The 18,950-nt window shown below is 41.7% G+C and overlaps 1 protein-coding gene across 2 annotated transcripts in view; it reads left to right on the top strand.

The window, feature by feature from the left end:
• Positions 1 to 6: 6 nt before the first annotated feature.
• PMEPA1 (prostate transmembrane protein, androgen induced 1) overlaps positions 7 to 18,950 on the top strand; it is a 77,800-nt gene continuing 58,856 nt past the window's right edge. For both annotated transcript variants that reach the window (XM_019510193.1, XM_019510194.1), the window contains exon 1: positions 7 to 145. In XM_019510193.1, the coding sequence (XP_019365738.1) occupies positions 40 to 145 (106 nt within the window). In that variant the 5' untranslated portion in view covers positions 7 to 39. The remainder of the gene's footprint in view (positions 146 to 18,950) is intronic.

The raw sequence follows: 18,950 nt of genomic DNA on the forward strand, positions 1-18,950 counted from the left end.
CCCGCCGCCTCGCCTCGCCTCGCCGCCGCCTCCTCGCCCATGTATAACTTCATGGGGCTGAACGGCACCGCCGGCATCGCCCTGCAGCCCAATGTGTCCTGCACGTGCAACTGCAAGCGCTCTTTGTTCCAGAGCATGGAGATCAGTGAGTGGGGCCGGGGGCCGGGAATGGGCGCGCGCGTGTGCGTGTGCGTGTGCGTGTGTGAGGGGGGCGGCTATAAATAGCCCTGGCCGAGCATGGGGGCTTGCACTGGGGGCTCAGCTAGTGCACGGGGCCCTGCCACAGCCTCTCCTGAAGCGCCGGAGCAAGGAGTTTTTTGGGGCACTATACACCCCCCTTCCTCCTCCTCCTCTTCCCTCCCTAATCCGGACCTGGAGGCACCGGTTCACAGCCGGAGTCGCTGGCCGCCGCGGGTGTCTTTTGGAGGAAAGTTTTGTGCCAGATCTGAAAGTAAAAAGTCACGCGTGGCCGGGGAGAAGACGAGTCGGGCTCTCCCGGTGCCCCAAATAGAAGTAAAGTTTTAGCCGGTCGCTCCCCGCTTGTCAGACTGCCGCAAAGAGGGAAAAAAGCTGTTGCTGTTAAGCGGCTTGTCTGGTCTGTGCGCGTCCTGATCTTTAATCTGTTGCTGTTTGGGATTTAGCATCTTTGTGTCGGAGCATCCTGGCATGAGCAGGGATGACCATATTGCGTCCGCGGGTGAGGGACCCGCAGGGCTCAGAAATCGCTTTCACCCAACCCAGTGCAGAGTTGTGAGGGGTTTATATCATGGGGGTTATCTTCGCCCCTCTTGTTTCCTTCAGCGTATGTAAAACTTCCTTTTCAGCATATGTAAAATGTCCTCTTCCGATTCATCTGTTTTTATATCATCCCTTCCCCTCAGCTAATCAGCTGTAATGATGTTTTGGCTGACACAGAGGCAGTCTTGTTAATTTAGTTGTCTGCTTTAACTGTCTTGCTCTTCCAAATAGGCTATGTTTCTCACTTCAGCTGAAGTGATGCTCAGGAGACTTTGACCCATAAGGTTAGCACTGTTAACACTTTGAGCCTTGCTTTTAGGTATCTTAATTAACCGCTCCATTTCAGTGATACGCCTTCAGTTGTTTGGGGGTTGGAGGGCTGGAGGCAAAAGTGGAGCAAATATTTTGAAAACTCGTTATAATTTTTAAAAATTTTATTTTAAACTGTAAACATGAAGAATCACTGAGAGCGTTGTCTGACCCAAGTAGCCTGTACTTCTGTGTCAGATCACCCTAACAAACTACCTAGAATTGAAATGGAGTTTTCTTTTTAAGGGAAGTCAATTGGCTTCCCCGGCTATTTTTAAAAATGCATTGCCTGGGCCTGATTATTTTCAAAGCGTCTCAGCCTGTGTGGCTTTTCTGCAGCCAGAGGGCTCATTTCTACTTGGGTCGACATGCAACGCAGTCGTAACTTCTGCGTCCTAGTGCATTTGGCACAAAGTGGAGACTTGGGCATAATCTTGATGTTGTTAACACCCCAATATGGCAAATTCATTCTTGATGTAAGCATGCGACAGTCCATTGAGCCCTATTTAATGCCACCGATTCCCATTGACAATTTTAGGATTGAGTCTGTTGTTTGGGGCTGCAGAGCTGTATTTTAGGGCAACTCTGGTCTTTGGCATTTCAGATGGTCAAAGCCTTGAGTCCTCTGCCATCAACTATGCAAGCCACATTTTGGGTTGATTTGGTTATATATGGATTTTGCAAAAAAATCTATAGGCATTCATAGAATGGGCACTAAAACGTGTTCAACCTGAATTGTAAAATAAACCATAGCCTTTGTACTGTATGCACATTTAATTCTGATTTAATCTCATTCGTGTTCAGACAAAGCTAAGCTGGATTTGCCTGATTTTATTAACACTACCAGTACTGAATAGACCATTATTCTTTCTTGACTTTAACAGGCCATGCTAGATATGAATACCATTAGAGCTCTACAAATTAAAAGATACAGATTTCTTTCTTTTTTTTTTTTTTTACGCCAGTCAGAGTGAATGTAAATGAGTCTGCTATCCCATGACAAAGCTGAGAAACTTTTTTTTTTTAAGTTTAGGTATGATCAGAACTGTGATAATATCAAAGTGGAATATTTCTGAAGAATTAGCATCCACTCTGCCTTTTGAAGAAACAGTCTTTCTTCTTCCAATCTGATTCTTGGCACAGGTTTCTTGTTGGAACAATCTGATCTCTTAATTTAATTGCTTGACTTCTTAGAAATACTATCCATTTCTGGATTTTCTGCAGTGTCTGAAAGGCTTAGTAATAGGCAGGTGCTGATTTTGGTGGGGGTGTAACCAAGAAAACTTGCCTATCGGAGGATCTCTTCCTTTAAAAAAGCTAGAACCTACTCCATGAGACCCTATTCTCTTTGGTCTGCTCTATCAAATCTCTGCACCTCCCTCCCCCCACAGTCAGCTAGTTAACATCATGGTACTGACCCAAAGCGGGTAAGTTTTCTTTTGACTTAGGCCTTTAAAACTTTTACCGCTACCTTACACCAGTGTATTTGGCAGTAACTTCCTTTGTTGAAATTAGTTGTTTTTTCCTACGAAGCAAGAGTGGTTATATTGCAATGGAGCTGGCTACACAAATGCTTCTTTTTACTTTGATTTAACAGAAAGGACAGAGTTGAGAGTCCGTTAGATTCATTAGTTTAAAGTAGATGGTGGGGGTAGGGGGCAGCATGACTCAGTTTTGAAAAATTATTTGGATGGGGTCTGAGAACAGGTAAAACGAGATTCCGTTTAATTTTGTAGGTGTGAATCTAGCACAGGACTGATGCAAGATAGTAGCATAAGTGCAAACTGCTTTTAATTTAACCCTCTAATTGGGTTAGCTGTGAAATTGATCTAAAAATATTTCTGTGCATTTCTTATTGCAGGTGACAAGCTGGAGTATTTAAACAAATGAAGCAGTTGGGCTCTTTCTATCTGTAGCCTTCCTAGATGAGGATTACGAAGGGTTTTATATTTTTTCACTACAGGTTCAAAGTCTTGACGACCGTAGTGACTAGAGAGAGTACTCTGACCTGGTGCAGTGCCAATACACTAGGCCAGCTAAGCCAGCCAGACATCTCTGCTGTGGCCTCTAATCAGTCACCCAGGGTGAAGGGGGTTGAGGTGATTTCAGTGTTGTCAGAGTCTGTAAATAACTACTTATTCAGCCCAACAAAGTTCTTGCAACAGTGTTCATTCATAGTTCACGGCCTCTTGCCACAAACAGCTAAACTTGTGTTTTTATCTGTCTGGTATAATCGATGAGCAAGTTTTTACAAGATCTTGTGATGGCCTTGTTCATTCAGCATTTGGAGTCCTTTGTACAGGTAATAGTTTGCTATGAATGCTGAGCTCTGGAAAACTATGGAGCCATTTCAGACCTGAAAGGACTTCTCGTACATTGATACAGGGTTGGGAACCTTTGGCTAGAGATGCCTCTGCTTCTGTTTTGCTTCGACCTGCCACAATAATGTAGATGCATGTAACAGCTGCGGGGGTTCAGAGATGCTCACCTTGAGTAAGGGGCTGGCTGAAGGTTGCCTTCAGTACTGTGAAGTGTTTAATAGCTTTAATAATAAAGGTGTTCTCTCAGTATGGCAATGAGAATATTCCCTCATCTTTTTTAGAGCTGCGAAGCACAAGTTTTAAAGCCATTTAAAGACATTTAAAATTGTAAGTCTATTACATGTGAGAAGTTCTGTCCTCAGAAAAAAATCCAGTGTTTTCATATCCTTTAGTTTAATAAACCAAATGCAGATGGCTCAGCCTAGAATTTTCTCCATTCCTCCCTCTCTCTCTGACTAGTATATATGATATACTATATTGCTGTGATTTGTATATAATTTTTCAAGAATGTTTTGTTTTTTCATTGATGTGTCAATGGCAGCACTGGAACTGTTGTACTCTCCTTACTGAAAAAAATCTGTAATACTGGCTCAGGTTTTTTACGTCCTGTTTTTTTGTTTTGTTTTTTGTTTCGACTGAACATTTCAGAAATAAGTCTACAAAAACAAGCACAGGTCTACCACCAGCTTTTTATCAAGCTAATTAGTCTTTACCTGTGGCCATTCAATTCCTGATATTTCAATTTGATATAAACAAACCAAAGTCAGGTGTGTGTTACCCACCTTCGGTTGTGTCTTTGCTACACCAAAAAGTGTTTTATACAGAGACTGCCTTTTCTGCATAAAATCCAAGTGGAGAAAAAGCACTGGTAGTTCTTACTTCTGAAAGGCTGGGAATTATCTGCACCTTCTCTTCTCCAGGATTTTACATGGAGATGGCTATCTCAGGTTACTTATCTCTGCGAAAGCACAACCTTTTTTGAGTAAAGATACAGTCATAAGTCACCCTTGCCCTGCTGTGTGTATGTACCAGTGGGGTCTTAGAGCAGTGTTTAATTTTAGTCCCATGAAATGGCGACTTAACTTTCGTATTTTATTGCTTTCGTTCAATGTTGATTCAAAAAGGGGATAGAGAAGGAAACAGGATCAGACATACAGAGTCAAACTTCTTTTCCCTCTGGGTGAACACCTGTACAGTACTTCACATCCTGCTACTACAAGGTGGGTCAGAGTCCTGTGGCATGCATTGAAACAGAGGCACCTGAAATCATTTATAATGCATAGCAGTGACATGATACAGTGAACTCTTCCTTAATGGGGCATATCCAGAAGAGGATATTTGACACAATACGACTTGTTACTCTGTGTCATGGAGGTGTTAGTTACCACCAGAATGAGTCTTTCTGTTTGTTTCAGGTTTTGTAGCAAGTTCTCAGATACTAGTAAATTTGGGTGATAAGGTACCATGGGAGCAGGGAACAACATAGCTATATATTTTTAACCCAAGGCATTTTAAGAGTTGGGACTGAAGTTGCATGTGAAATTTTGCAACCTTGACTTGGGTTTAGCAGAATTTTTGATGCATTCTGTGGAAATGTAAAATGTAAACTTCCACAATGGTCCTCTTATTTTTATTTTGTTATTGCTCTCCAAAGGTACTAAAACTCAAATATCTTGGGCGCTGGCAGCTGGCTGCATAAATTCAAATCCAGAATCAGTTTGTAAACCTAAATTTATAAGTGGAATTTATAAATGAGACGACTTTTCTAATAGAAGTGTATAAGTATATAGTGACACCAATGGCCAATAGCTGCGACCCAGCCTTTTACCTAAGTGGTAAATAATTGTACAGTTGAGATTTGGTTTTGCCTTAGTTAACATACGGTTATCATTTGGTAACTGATCCGCTAGGACTTTTTATTTGTGACTTGTTGTTTAAATAAAAAACAATTTTCAATTAAGCGGATCTGCTGTATGCAAAGAAATTGTGTGTAGTATATGTTCTTATTCAGAGCTTCAAGGTGTTTGGTATAGGTGGTTTTAGTGCATCTATTGTCAGCTTATTTTTGCCTTCTTACTAACAGCTTCTATCATGAAACTACAAGGGCTGCCTTGCTGCATTTAAGTGTAGGCTCTGTTTGCACAATGAGTATACTCCTAAATATATAGAGAGCAAAGGGGCCATTAAGGACTATGGGGTGTGTATGACAAATGTTTTTTGTGGCTCTGGAGCTAAATTTCTGTGAGATTTGCCTGTTGAAGTCAAATTCTGGTCTTACAGACATCAGTGAAGAGGGTGAAAGTGCTCGTGTCCATACATTTCTGTATGCTTACTTGTTTGTAATTGTCTTCAATAATTGCAGAGGACTACAGTTTTATACATAAAATAATTGATAACAGCTAGTTGGCTTAACTGCCAGAAAATGGAATTTTGAACCCATGGGAATTTCTAAAGTATTGGTTAACTTTAGCAAGTCGTGTTTTATTTTTAAGTCTATTTCAACTGCTGCAGTTTATCATTCCCAATCCGAGGTTCTGGGGAACTACTGATGGTGGAAAAGGCTTTGATGACTTGGCAAGGAATATAACTTCCAAGGCAGCGCTTTGATCTGCATTTTAAATGGTGCTTTATAATGAAAACTTTTCACGTTTGTTTCCCCCTTTTCTAAGTTGGTTCTGCAGAGTTTTGTTTAACAAGAAGAACAAGAGGAAGAGGACAACTTCTTGTCTACATTGAAGCCACCTATAAGTATATAGTTCTTCATGTCCTGCAGATCACATGGTAATTGCATGATTACACTAAACAGGAAATTAGTAGAGACGTTAAACTATTATCAAAGTGTTGCAAGCCTTTTGAATTTTCTCCAGTGAGAAACCTATGCTCACTTTAACATTTATACTACAGTTCTTACTTTGGAGACATCCCTTCTACCTAATGTTGCATGTCTCTGCTTCCAAATATTTTTCCACCTGAAACTGGGCATTTTATTATTTTTAGCATGTGAATCCTTTTAATATTATATTGCACAGAAAAAGATTGTAGTTTCAATCGACACCTCAGAAGTTTTGTACAGATAAAACAGCCACTAAGTTCTTCAGAATGGTTTTGGGGTTTTTTTTGTCCTTCCACCTCTGTCAGTAGCTATTTATCCTCGGGTAAACTGTATTGGGGATTGCGGGTTGTTGCCTGCATAGGTTATTTCTTACGCATGAGAAGTGATGGTTGTTGCAGCGATTCATGCAATGTGGATCCAAGTTTGTCAGAAGTAAAAGCGCAAACGATATTTTATATTTTATATCTTATAAATTGTTTAATTTAAATCTGCTTGAAAACAGTCGGTCTGTCTTGGGGCCGGCTTGTGTGGGCTTTGTCTTCTAGTTGAGGAGGTGATGCCCTTTAATGATGAGGGATAATTGAGCAGGCTTTCCCAAATAGCTTCAGTAGTGCCTCTGATTAGTTCTCGTAACTGCTGTTAAGCCTTTTCTTGCATAGACTCCCAATTACGCCAAAATAATGCCTTTGTGCAGGCAGTGGTCAACTGGGGTTTAGAAGAGATCAAATACATTTCATTGGAGCGAAAACCCACTCCTTAGAGTATGTGCTAGTTAGCAAGGCATTCATATGGAGCTAAGCAGAGTTTTTTGCGTTTTTTAATTTGCGCCTTATTACACGCTTCTCAGGAAGTAAAAGTTCTTCCTGGAGTTAAAACTCATCCTGAGTTACTTTCTGCCTCTACTTGATCTCAAGTGCTGATTTTTGGGCATATGGGTATGTATGATCAAGTCTGTCAAAACGTGCAGGTGGTGTGACCTGAATTTACCTGATGGATTTTTGCAGGCATTGAGATCAGTATTGAGGCCCTACCCTGTGCACCCCCCTACCCTCCACAATGTACTTCTGTTTGTGATCTACCAGAAATTTGCCAGTGCCTATCATAAAATCGTGAAGGGGCGTTTACAGTTTGTACAGTTTTGCATTTGCACTGGATCTAGAACACTGTTTGCTGTCCATTTCTGATGCACATTGTAATGTCAGTCACAGACTGTAGATTTTTTTCAGACTGAAGTCTAGTACATAACTTTGAATTTAACTTACCGTGTATTAGTTAGCCGTTCTGTGGTGGGTTTCTGTGATGCCTTCCAGTCACTGGTCTGTGTCTGATGTTAACGAGGCTTCACAAATCCCTACTAAAATTGACCAAGATTTTTACCCGCAAGTGGTGAATCTTACACTGCAATATGTGCATAAATGCCTGTATTTGCATGTACAGACTTGGTTATGCCAATGCACTTGCTTATTCTGAACACTGTTTACATCTACAGCTATGAAGAATTGGGCATGTGATGGGAGTTTAGACAAGACATGTGCACTTTAACAGGTGCTACCAAAATGCTCAATACTGAAGACTTGGCCAAGGCAACCTAACACGTTCAATTCTGTAACAAAGAATGAAGGACGTGCATGCAAGATGATTAAATTACTATTTAGAATGACATAAAAGTTGAAAAGATGCCCTTAAAAATTATGTAACCTCTTCAAGAATTATATAGGGTTTCGGGATCAAGTGAAGTAAGAAAGACTAATTTGTTGAATAGCGAGTTTGTTACTCCAGCCCCCTACAAAGACTTGTCGGTAATAATTCTGTAAAACTATGAATCAACTTTGCATGACTTTGTGCAAATAGACTGAGTAATTTCTTTGTTCTTTTCTTCTTACTTTGTAATTGGTGTCTGTAAAAGCCCAAAGGTTTGGTCTTGTGGAAAGCATGATTCATTTATTGGTGTCTGTGCCGACTAGTTATCTTTCAGTAATTCCAGAGTGCTGCTACAAGCCAAGAGTGATTCATACATGGCTAAGTGCACAAACAAATGGGGTCATGGCCATCTGCAGAAACTTTTCTAATCTATTTATGGTATCAGAGAAAGAAGTGGGTGTATTAAGGATGATGGAATAGGTGTCAATTACATTGGTGAATATAACCGGTTAAGTAACACTAAGCATTGCTTAAAAATACTTTCTGCTTGTTGCTGATGATCAGACCAGTAGATCACATTTATATGATATCACATCCACTCAGCCTCGTGTCTCTAGGTGGTGATTCTTTTAAGAGATGAGCATAAGTGTAATGTTGATTCCTTATACCTACTTCAGTCAAAATTCATATTGGCAAAGGGGACTGGCCTGGGGTGCACGTGTCCCCCCGATGGCTGACAGTGTTGCTGTCAGTAGGGCTGGTGCTCCCCGCACGGGGCCCCCGCCATCGGCAGCTTCTGTGGGTGCCCCCCCAGATTGAGGAGGCACCAGTCACTCATGCATATTGGCCTCTAGATTTTGTAGTTAATGAACTAAACTTTGCTCTCCGTCACTCCGGATTTGCACTAGTAGATGCCATTACTTCATTACACTCAAAATTTGGCCCAGTACTTGCGTAGCTGTATATTCATGAGGAGGGATAACGTGCCATTTTTATACATCAACTATGACTGCTGTGGAACAGCTTAGAAAAGTAAATGCAGTGAGCAAGTAGGCTGACTCTCCTTAGAAAACCTTTCTGTTCCTTTTGTCAGTGCTTTCTTGGATAATTGAGAAGAGAGCTGTGCATAGTGGGATGGACTGGACACTTAGTCCGTAGTGACTCTGTGCATCTCTTGTCAGTAATGTTGAGAATTAATTTTCCTTTTCTAAATCCTGGTGCACAGACTAACAGAAATTTGGTACAATTAGCACTAATGCTTTAGGACTGCCCTCTGCTCAGACAAATACCTAAATTCTGTCTCCTGTTTGGGGAATTCAGACCTTGTTGGCTGTGCTGGGAATAAAGAAGAAAGGGGGTTTCAGACTGGTTAGGAGAGAAGAAACCATTCTCAGAAGAGTGTAAAGAGAGGGACGTTGTTTCTACTGCCATGGACTTACTGGTGAAGGGAGTTGCCAAACTGAAATTCATCTATTCATTTCATCTAAACCAGTGGTAATTCTGCATAGGGTTTAGGATGCTATATGGCCCTTAGTCTTAAACAGAAATGCTTTATTTTTTAAATAAGTATATAGGACTTGACAATTGCAGAGCTAACCATGTGAGGATCTTGCAGCACTTATGCAGGTAAGCATCACATTGGAGAGAGGCTTGAGCAGCAACATTAAGAAAAAATCTGTGAGATTTTAAATGTGCCCATGTTCAAGGATACTTTGACACTTCTCTCCACCTAGTTTATGAGGGAGTCAACTGAAGCCCAGAGCTTGATGGGTTACAGATGTACTCTAAATTGAATGAGTGCACTAGAGCTGGCCAACAACTGAGGAAAAATTGGGCATAACTGAAAATGTAAAAAGCTTTGACCAGCTCTATTGCACACTTGTTCAAGTGCAGTCACTAAAAGGGAACTGGGCCTCTGCTAACCTCTGAAATGTTTTCAGAAGGGGAAGTGACCCAGACTTTTGCCCTAAAGGGCTGAGGAGTCTCTTGTGGAATCAGAATTGCTCTCCTCTTGGTTTATTTAAATCAACAGATTATGCAACTCATGCTAGACTTGCCTGCAGGGGAAGCGGAAAAGGAACAATGCCATTGCCATTTGGATCAATTTCTATGCAATGTCTAGCCCTGAAACATTAGGGCCAAAATTTGCATATCTGTGTATCCAAATTGGTGTTTTTTTAAATCCATATTCAGGTTCCTCAGTCAAAGTCCTCTGACTCAATGTGCCGAGCACTTGAGGGGGTCATGGTGTCTCCTGAGACTAAAAATACTTAATCAGACGTTAGCCTAAAGGGATGCAGACTTTACTCAGTGTGTATGACTTGCTAAGTGTTCAGTATGGGCCTAAATCAACAGGGAGAGATTTTGAAAACCCCACTCTTAACTTGTTCGGGGGTTTTTAAACCCTCCAAAAGCCATGAAAGCAAAGACATGTCGCAGACGTCCCCACACCCCTCACCTGTTCTGCATTCCACATTCTGCTGATGATCCGAGAGGCAGACGAATGCTTAGCAGAGTCATTCTCACACCCTTGGCTAATCTGAACATTCCTGTTGTCTGTGTTGTAAAGGGTGGGGTGTCCAGAATATACTTGACCGCTTACAATACAAAGGCCCCTCTCATGTGCTGCCTGCCGTTGCAATACAGATGCATGAACCAACTGAGCACGGAGGAGGTAAACCATTTATAACCCTCACGTAGGGGTTGGTAAGTGAGAAGTTTGTCTAAGGAGTTTTTTGGTCTGTTTCCAACAGGGCCAGGATGTGATGGAGGGTAGAACATTTTCTGGTTCTCTCTGGAAGCAAATGGAGAGAAATCCTGGCCTCAGTGAAGTCAGTGGGAGTTCTGACATTGACTTCAGGTGATCCAGGATTTCATTCTTGAAGCGTGTTGTGTCTGTTCGCGCTGGTCTCTTGAAACACGTGACATCCCTTTACATTTGCTAGCACTCCTAGAGGGCAACTGTGCAAAGAGCTTTTGATTTCCCCCGACATAGTATAAGAGTGACGTAACTGTGGTGATCCAGAAATTATGGGAGAGCCAAGGACTTCTTAGGGTTATACCTTGTATTGGCCCAGCTATTAGTTGGCATAAAGTTAGACAAGCTTTGGGATGCAAACACCAATATTTCCAGTGACGTGTGTGGGAGCTGCAGGTGTTTGGTTGCTCAAAAAATTAATTCTGAACCTTTTGTGTTGGAGTAACAAGCACTGCTGTTCCTCATGATCTCTGAGGTGTTCTGCCTCCACCAATGCTCAGTATTATGGTTGAACTGTATTATAGTTCCTTGGCTCCAATAACAACACCAACTTGTATACATATTAGTCTTTTCAATACTGAGATCAAAAGGAACATGGGCCAATTAAGCTCCCCCTTAATGATACTTAAGCATCCACAGTTGCATTGCTCTTTGTTTTACTCATTCCCGAGTAAAAATTAGCTGAGAAGTTTAATTTTATGCTTCCAATTTTATGTATGGTGTCTTTTTTTTTCTTTTATTTCCTTTTCCCCTTTCCCTTTCATAAAGCCGTAGTGAGAACTCTTTCCAGGTGAGAAGACCTCCTTGCAATCCACATAACCAATGCATACTGTGACTTTTGGCTGAAATATTCTAGGCTAGTCTCCAGGCCCACGGCACGCAGTATAAAACGAGAGGCTGAGCATTCATGTTTTAGGTCGGTTGCCTGGTTCTGAGGCAGTTTTCTTCATGTCTGGAATCATTGGGGCTTTGCTCTTGATGCAGCCTTCATCGTGAATGCAGGGTACAAACGTGACAGCCACCATTTTGGCTGACACCAGAGATTGAACTGAGGCCTTCTAGGGCTTCAGGACCAAAAGTTTCCATGTAGCAGTTCCTCTGTGAAGTAGATAGGGGAGGGGATCAGCAGGTTACACCAGTATCATTTTTTATTAATGCCTCTACTCTTCCTAATGTTAGTGTGGTCTTGTGGCAGATGCTATTCTTCACTAAAATACATCAGCCAGTGCTCAGTGACTAAAAGGGAGAATAAATGTAATGGACATGCAGGGCGCATCTCCATGTGCCCCAGAGCACTGTTGTTACTGCGCCCTCGTTTAGTACTTCCTGTAGGCTGTACTAAAGGGAGTACTAAATGACGGCACTGCGCCGTGCTGGCAGCACGGTAAATTTTGAGCTGCGGTGTCACCGTAGCGACGTGCTATAGCAAGGGGGCGCATCACTACGGTGATGTAGCTGCGGCGCCATGGTTTGTTTGCCGATGCTACGTTGGTGTAGCGCGTTGCTACGGCGACCGCATCTCTTACACACGCCCATGGAGTCCATTCACAATCAACTCCCAGTGGCCTTTCTTGGTATTTCTTTTTCCTTAGAAGCTGCACTTATGTACAGCTAAATCCTGAAAGTAACTTGTTGAAATGCAAAGAAAAAATGTGTGAATGGGTTTAATTTACTTTAATTCAGTTATGAAGTGAGAGGGGAAACCTCTCTGGCTGCATGAGGGCAGTCAGTGAATGTGTGAAGAATTAGCTGTTCTTCAAACAGGGCACTGGTTGTGTGCAAACATTAAAGAACTTCTATTTTCACTTGACCATTGGGTTTTGTTGCACTCCAAACCACAAGTGCACTTCAGTCTCAAAAGGCTTTGGAGAAAACTTGCATCATGTTATGTTCTTTTTCTTTGGTACAAGGAGGCCCAGATTATGCTCTGCGTGTGTTTCTTTTCCATTTGGTATTTGTAGCATTGGCTTTATGTTAAACCAAGGGAAGACTCTCCTTATCAAGAAAAAAAATCAGGTGTAAGGCATGCACTTGGTTACAAGAAAAAAGAAAACCTGCACAGTTGTTCAAATCAGCTGTTGCCAATGTAGGTGTAGCTAACTTTTTTCACAGTGGCTTTATGGGTTCTAATTTGAATGCTGTAATGAACTTCAGTGTAGGGTTCACTGTAATGGACTTACAGCTGAAAATATATGGGTACCATGGAGGGCAGGAGACCACAGATTATAGGAATAGTTCTAGGAACAACAGTGCCCATTGCCTGCCAAGCCAAACACATCTGTCATCTGCTATACTTGGTTTATTGTTGTTTTGTTCTTTTTGTAAAGAATAGTGGGAGATTAATTTAATCTTAGTGATGTTTGCTAGTCAAACTGTATCTGTAACGTTCATTCTGCCAGTGTGTAGGGATGGGCAGAGGGAAAGTGTTCTCTTATTATTTTTGTAACTACTAGCAGGTGAAAAATGCAAACTCTATTGCAGCTGTACTCTCCTAATTGTGCAGATGCCAAGAACTGCAGCTTTGTTTTCCAGCCTGATCAATGCTGTTAGTTTAAGTAGTTGGATAATTTTGTAGCTCTAGGCACTTTTGTCTGACTAACACGAGACTGGATTGCTTTGTTTGCCCCTCATGGGGAGGAGAGGAGGGGACTTCCATTTAAACAAGGCTTCCCCCAGCCTCACAAAACAGCCAGCTGATGCTTCTGTGCCTCCCAACCTTTTTTGAATCAAGAGCATAAGGAAATAGGGGATATTATACCTCATTCTCTCACATTTAAGCCGGATACTCTCTATTTTCCTGCATGAGAAGCCAAAGCATTGGTCCTGCTGGTCAGATACCATCCTGCCTTTTTTGATTGTTTTGTTTTTATTTTTTTAGTGGAGCTTACCAGTTCTCACCTTTTGATCATGTAAGCCAGAGCTTTTCCAAGATAGAGAAATAGGATAGATATGGACATTCAAGTCTAATCTGAACCAATCGTCTGACACTTCATCAGTCTAGATCTATTATAGACCATGTTTCATCATTTTAAACCAGTCTCTGTGCCCCAGACTTGTGGTCTATCATGGGTGCAGGCCTGCTTTTGGTCACTTACACTGGTTTATATGTAATATCTGTACCTAGAGGGACAGTACACCCTCCTTTTGTTTAGCAACCTTCCCATGTTTAAACCAGGCCTCTTTCCAACCTTGTTTGAGGCTGCACTTGCTAGGATTATAACCAGTTATCTTCCTAGTTGATATAGGTCTGAGATGGTGAAAGCCCTATTTCTTTTCTGAGCAGCACTTTAATTGGTTAAAGTGCTGCCAATGATCTCTCTTTTGGTGGGGAAGGGAGAAGAGGCTGAGGCTTTAGAGATTTCATTGCAATTGGGCACTAACTTATTTAATCATTCAAAAAGGGGTTCCAGAGACAATCTCATGTTTCCCACATCGAACTGAAAAGTCTTCCTCGGGAAAGAGAGGGTGCGATTCTTAAGGGGAAAGAGAGAATTCCAGCTGTTTCTGGAGTACATCCGATACCTCTGCCTGGTGTTTGGTTGCTTCAGTGGGACACGCTGCCTGATGCTACTTTCTCCCAGGAAGATTCATTTAAAGTCGAACCAATTCCAGCTGCCGATGAGCACATTTTGGGCAGGACATTGTGCAGCTGAGAGGCTGTTCTCACTTTTCCAGTGATGTAATGAGGTAGTTATTGACCCTGTGGCTGTCGGCTATCTTGGGGAGATAGGGAAGGGCAGATGGTCTGTGACAGTCGATCAGTACATAATGGCTCTGGTTGTGTTGGTTACAAACACTGGTGAAAGCTGAAGACCGGGTAGTTGTCTGAGTCATCCTTACGCAGCATGGAGTCTCTAATGACTTCTGTCATTGAATGCTGGCCGGGTGGATTTTGCCTGATTTCTGAAAACTGTTCTGTTGAGTTAGCGTGCTCTTTATGATGATGACTATCCAACTCAGCGGCAGCATAGTGTAGTGGATAGGGCAAGTGCCTGGAATTAAGGGGTTCTGCGTTTTATTCCCTGCCTAGCCGGTGGCTTTTGGCATGCTATCGGTTTCCTTTCCAAACCATTTGTCTTAGTGGCTGGCAAGTCCTCGGTAACTCAACATGTGGACACTCTATTCCCAAATAAGTGTTCTGGTTTGTGTTTCAGTTTATAAAGTGATCTAGCCTAAACTCAGAAAGGAGTGTTTGCCCATAGAGTTTTTCTGGAATAACTGCTCTGCTTTACATTACACCCAACTAATTCTGGCCTTGCTTTTACATATAGACAGACTCTTAACAGGAGCTGCCTATTGTATTCGTACAGTTTTCTTTAACTCTGCCTACTAGCCCAAGGGTATTCTCTGAATGTGCAGTAGTCCTCATGCCAGCATTTCACATTGCACCTCCATGTTAAAGGAGAACAGGAGGCGCCTCAGGTCCTTTTCAGGTCATCAATTTGGACTTGGCAAACAGTCAAGCTCAACAGGAGCTTGGAGTTTGTAGAGAGAGGGCAAAATCTTAAGAATATGGCATGCCTGGCGGAGGAGGTCTTCAGCAGTCTCCAGGCAAATAGTACCTGGAGTCTTCCTGCTCCCTTACCTTATTTACTTCCCTGATTGTCACTTATGTGCAACAAAACATGGAAAAGTGGGGTTCAGCCAGTGAGAGGGAGGCAGGAGGCAACTTCCTAAAATGCCACATGCTAGAATGAAGGCCAGCCTAGCTTCTCCCACACAGCCAAGCCCAGTGCCAGAGTATCTCGAGCGAGTCATCCCATGAGCAGATACCATACTTGTGAATATGCAAAATGTGATAGAGTTATGATGGCTACTTTTAAGGCTGACATGCCAAGGTGTTGATGCAAAGCTCTCTGTAGCTAGAAACTCTTAACTTCTATCTATTGCAACTTAGCAGTAGACATGCAGTGCATAACCCTCAGTGGAATATGTATGCACCTAGGTAGTTATTTAAGTGAATTTATAGTGGTGCGGGGAAAATGTCCAGTGACTGCCTTCTGTCGCACTATTAAGTGTTCCAGATATGCTGGATCCTCTGCTGACATCTTCTTTTCATGGGTTTCAGAAATCAAAAGCATTTGAGCATCTGCACTTCACTAGCCAGAGTGTGAAGAAAAAAGTTGCACATTGGTATAAAGCTTGATAGTATTTTGTTCTCTCCCTTCACAGTAACTTGATGAGCTACAGCTTTCAGTTAAAACTTTATTGCCTGCATATGTGCTAGTATTGCAAGCTGCCCAGTGATGTTTCAGCTGCCCAAAGGAAATGGAGGGTACAATTTGTATCTTACAAGATAACTTCCTAATTCCGTCTGCACAAAGAATTGATTTGCAGTGCATCTGAACTTGTTCCTGTAAATCAGAATGACTTAAAATCAGTGAGTTGACTCTAAGCCTAGAAATCCCAAGTTATTTAGCTGCTGCAGTAATTTACAATGACTCTCTGACCCTTAATTTCTTTTTGAGGGTGAACAAGTTGCTTATCTGTATCCTTTCAGGTGCCCTGAAAGTAATTTTTAAAGTTGCGTTCAAGAGGAAGGAAGTGTTAATATAACCTCTTGAATTGCCTTGTGGACTGCTTTTGTGCACTTCTGACTTGCCATCTTGCAATGGGAGGCCTGAGAGAAGAAAGGAGTGCAATAGAAACTTTGATTTGTCAGGGGTTTTTGTGGTGTAACCTTGCCTGGATCTATGTGGTGTCTGACATACCCTGTTCCCCTGCTATCATAGACTTGCATAGGGCAGTTTTACATTAGAACTGAAAATCTCCTATGATAAAAAAGGCTGGTGGTTTTTTAGCAGTAGATGCCAAATAGCATTTCCCAGTGGTATATAGTTTGTTTCATGAAACATGGTAGCCCTGACAGGAAGTACTGTGTCGTTGTTTGTCACTGTCGTGCCCCAGTGTTTACCTTAGATTATAATGTTATTAACATAGACTTTGCAGACTTGTGACCATGGGCGGTAGATAAGCAAATTGGTTATGCAAATAGTCATGCAGCACTAAATTGCAGCCAGCAAATAAGCAATCCGTTGCCTTTTAGTCATAGCCTGGTTGTTTGTATGTACTGCTAATGCCTGCCTTTTTAGGGAAACCTCAGTTTAAATCGGTAAGTTCTGTGCAAGAGTTTTACTTTTAACTTTTTTAATTGAAATGGTGCTCTAAGATTTCTGCCCTCATTAGTGTAGGTTAGGGTTTCACAAACAATTGCTCAGATTATTCTTGGCCTGCCTAAAAGCCCCACAGTGTTTTCAGTCTGCCCTTATAAACCATCAGTACAGACTTTTGGGGCACCTGCACACCAGTGTGGAGCTTGCTGTGGCATGCTACAGTGTGTCTGAGCTGAGTCAATTAATAGAGTCTGGTGGAGCCTGGTAATTACCGTGCTCCAGCAGCCTCCTGCGTCTAGTGTATCAGCGTCTCTGCACTTCATAGTGGCGGCGGGGGTACTTGAACTAAAGCTTTACTCCAAGCGCCCCCGCCACCATTTTTGAAGCGCAAAAACGCTGAGGCATGTGAAGGTGTTCTTGAAGCCTAAACCTTCCTTCAGACTGGAATGAGCACCCAACACTAGTAGCTGGGAAGTGTGGTTGAAACTTTGAGGGCTACAACATCTAATCTAAGCTTTGGCATAGCTGGAGGTATCTAAACCCTCTGGGCTTTACCTAGCCCCTCTGTTTTAAATTGTCATGCAGTTTAGGTGGCCAGAGGTGCAGGACTCCAGGGGTCTTACTGTCTCCACCTAGTGTTTGCTCCACAAAACTTACATTGCCACCTTATTAACCCAAGATTCATTACATGCCAGGTTACCCCATATTGCCAAACTTTCCAAAGCTGTTGACATTTCAGCAATAAAGCATCCATCTACAGCTGCTTGCAAAACAGCCTTTGCTTTTTAAAAATCTGCTATCATGGCATCAGTGGGTCACTTAAAAAAATCTGGGAATTTGATTTTTACTTCGGTGTACCCTATAGGCAAAATATCTTTGGGCAAAATAAAAGAAAATGCAGCAGTATAGCTGAGCGTATTAGAATGGCCTTTTAAATTGAGAGTCCATTTATGAACAGTTTACAACGTGTTAACAAATGATTTAATGGATGTTTTCATAAATGGTTAATCAATTGTCATAAAGTCCAGCAAGTCGATAGTTTTATGGCGTTGGTTTATAAACTATAATCTATAACACAGTGCTGAGGTCTGTAACATACTTATAATGTCTATAAATCATTTATTAGCATTTTATCAACCACTTATGAATGGAACTTTAATCTAAAGTGATCAAAAAAGAGTTGTTTAAGATGTGCGATCTGGCCTTTTATATACAATAAGGTAAAAAGCAACGTAGAATTGCTTTCATTGCTGCCTCCACTGTTTGTAAAATTTTTGAACCACTGCAAATAACTACATGAGATTCAGGAAAAACAATTGAGCTCAAGGTTAGGAGCAGCTGGTGTGTGGAGGGGTGTGAAGGACAGACATAACCAGCATGTATGGAGAGCTTTGAAGGTGGCAAAGATTTTTATTAAGATCTGGCAAGAATTTAGCCTGTAGAAAGAAAAGTTTTAAAAAATTCTTTAGTAAGAAACCTGTCCAAACTCCTGGCTGTTTTGAAGTTTTCTGCAGAGATGTTGGTCTAATCTAAAAAGTTTGAGTGGGGGACTGTTCTCATTGGCAATAATTGCGTTTTTACGTGGCAGGAAACACTTGCAGTTTTAATTTTTTATAAGGCTCGCACCAGTTACCTTGTTCCTGTGACTAAAGGAAACAAATGAGCCAAAGGTTTATTTTAATTTCATGATCTTTTGCTTTCATTATTAGCTTTCCCTGCCCTGTTTTGTTGAAGGAAAAAAAAAGTCTGTTGAGAATGTGTGCCATTCTAGACTACAGGGGGAAAAAAGTGTTAAAAAGAATTTTTCTTGAATGAACTTCGTTGGCTCCTTTGCTACGTGTAGGTTTTCTCTAGTAGTCTTGCCCCAGGAGGAGCGCACACCAACTGCAGAGACTTCCTCTGCCTGACTAAAGGTTTTTAAACCTGAAACCTTGCTTAAATTTTTTTTCCCAACTATTTAAGTTGGTCTAATGAAAGATATCAGATTCACCCAAAGAACCTTGTCTGCACTGAATTACACTCAAATGCAGTCAGAAGGCAGGGTAGACATGTGCTGTAATAGCCTGACTTTAAAAAAAAAAAAAAAAAAGTAAACGTGTGTGTAAGTGAGAGGGAGCAAGAGCACAATGTAGGCCAGTAACAGATCATAGTATTTCTATATACAGCCACCATTTTTAAAAGTACATATTTAAGTGTTACATGAAAAGGGGAGACTGCAGTGCATAACAAAATGAGAA

The sequence above is a fragment of the Gavialis gangeticus genome, unplaced genomic scaffold (genome assembly GCF_001723915.1).
Source record: "Gavialis gangeticus isolate Ggan-Ray unplaced genomic scaffold, GavGan_comp1, whole genome shotgun sequence".
Lineage (NCBI taxonomy): Eukaryota > Metazoa > Chordata > Crocodylia > Gavialidae > Gavialis > Gavialis gangeticus.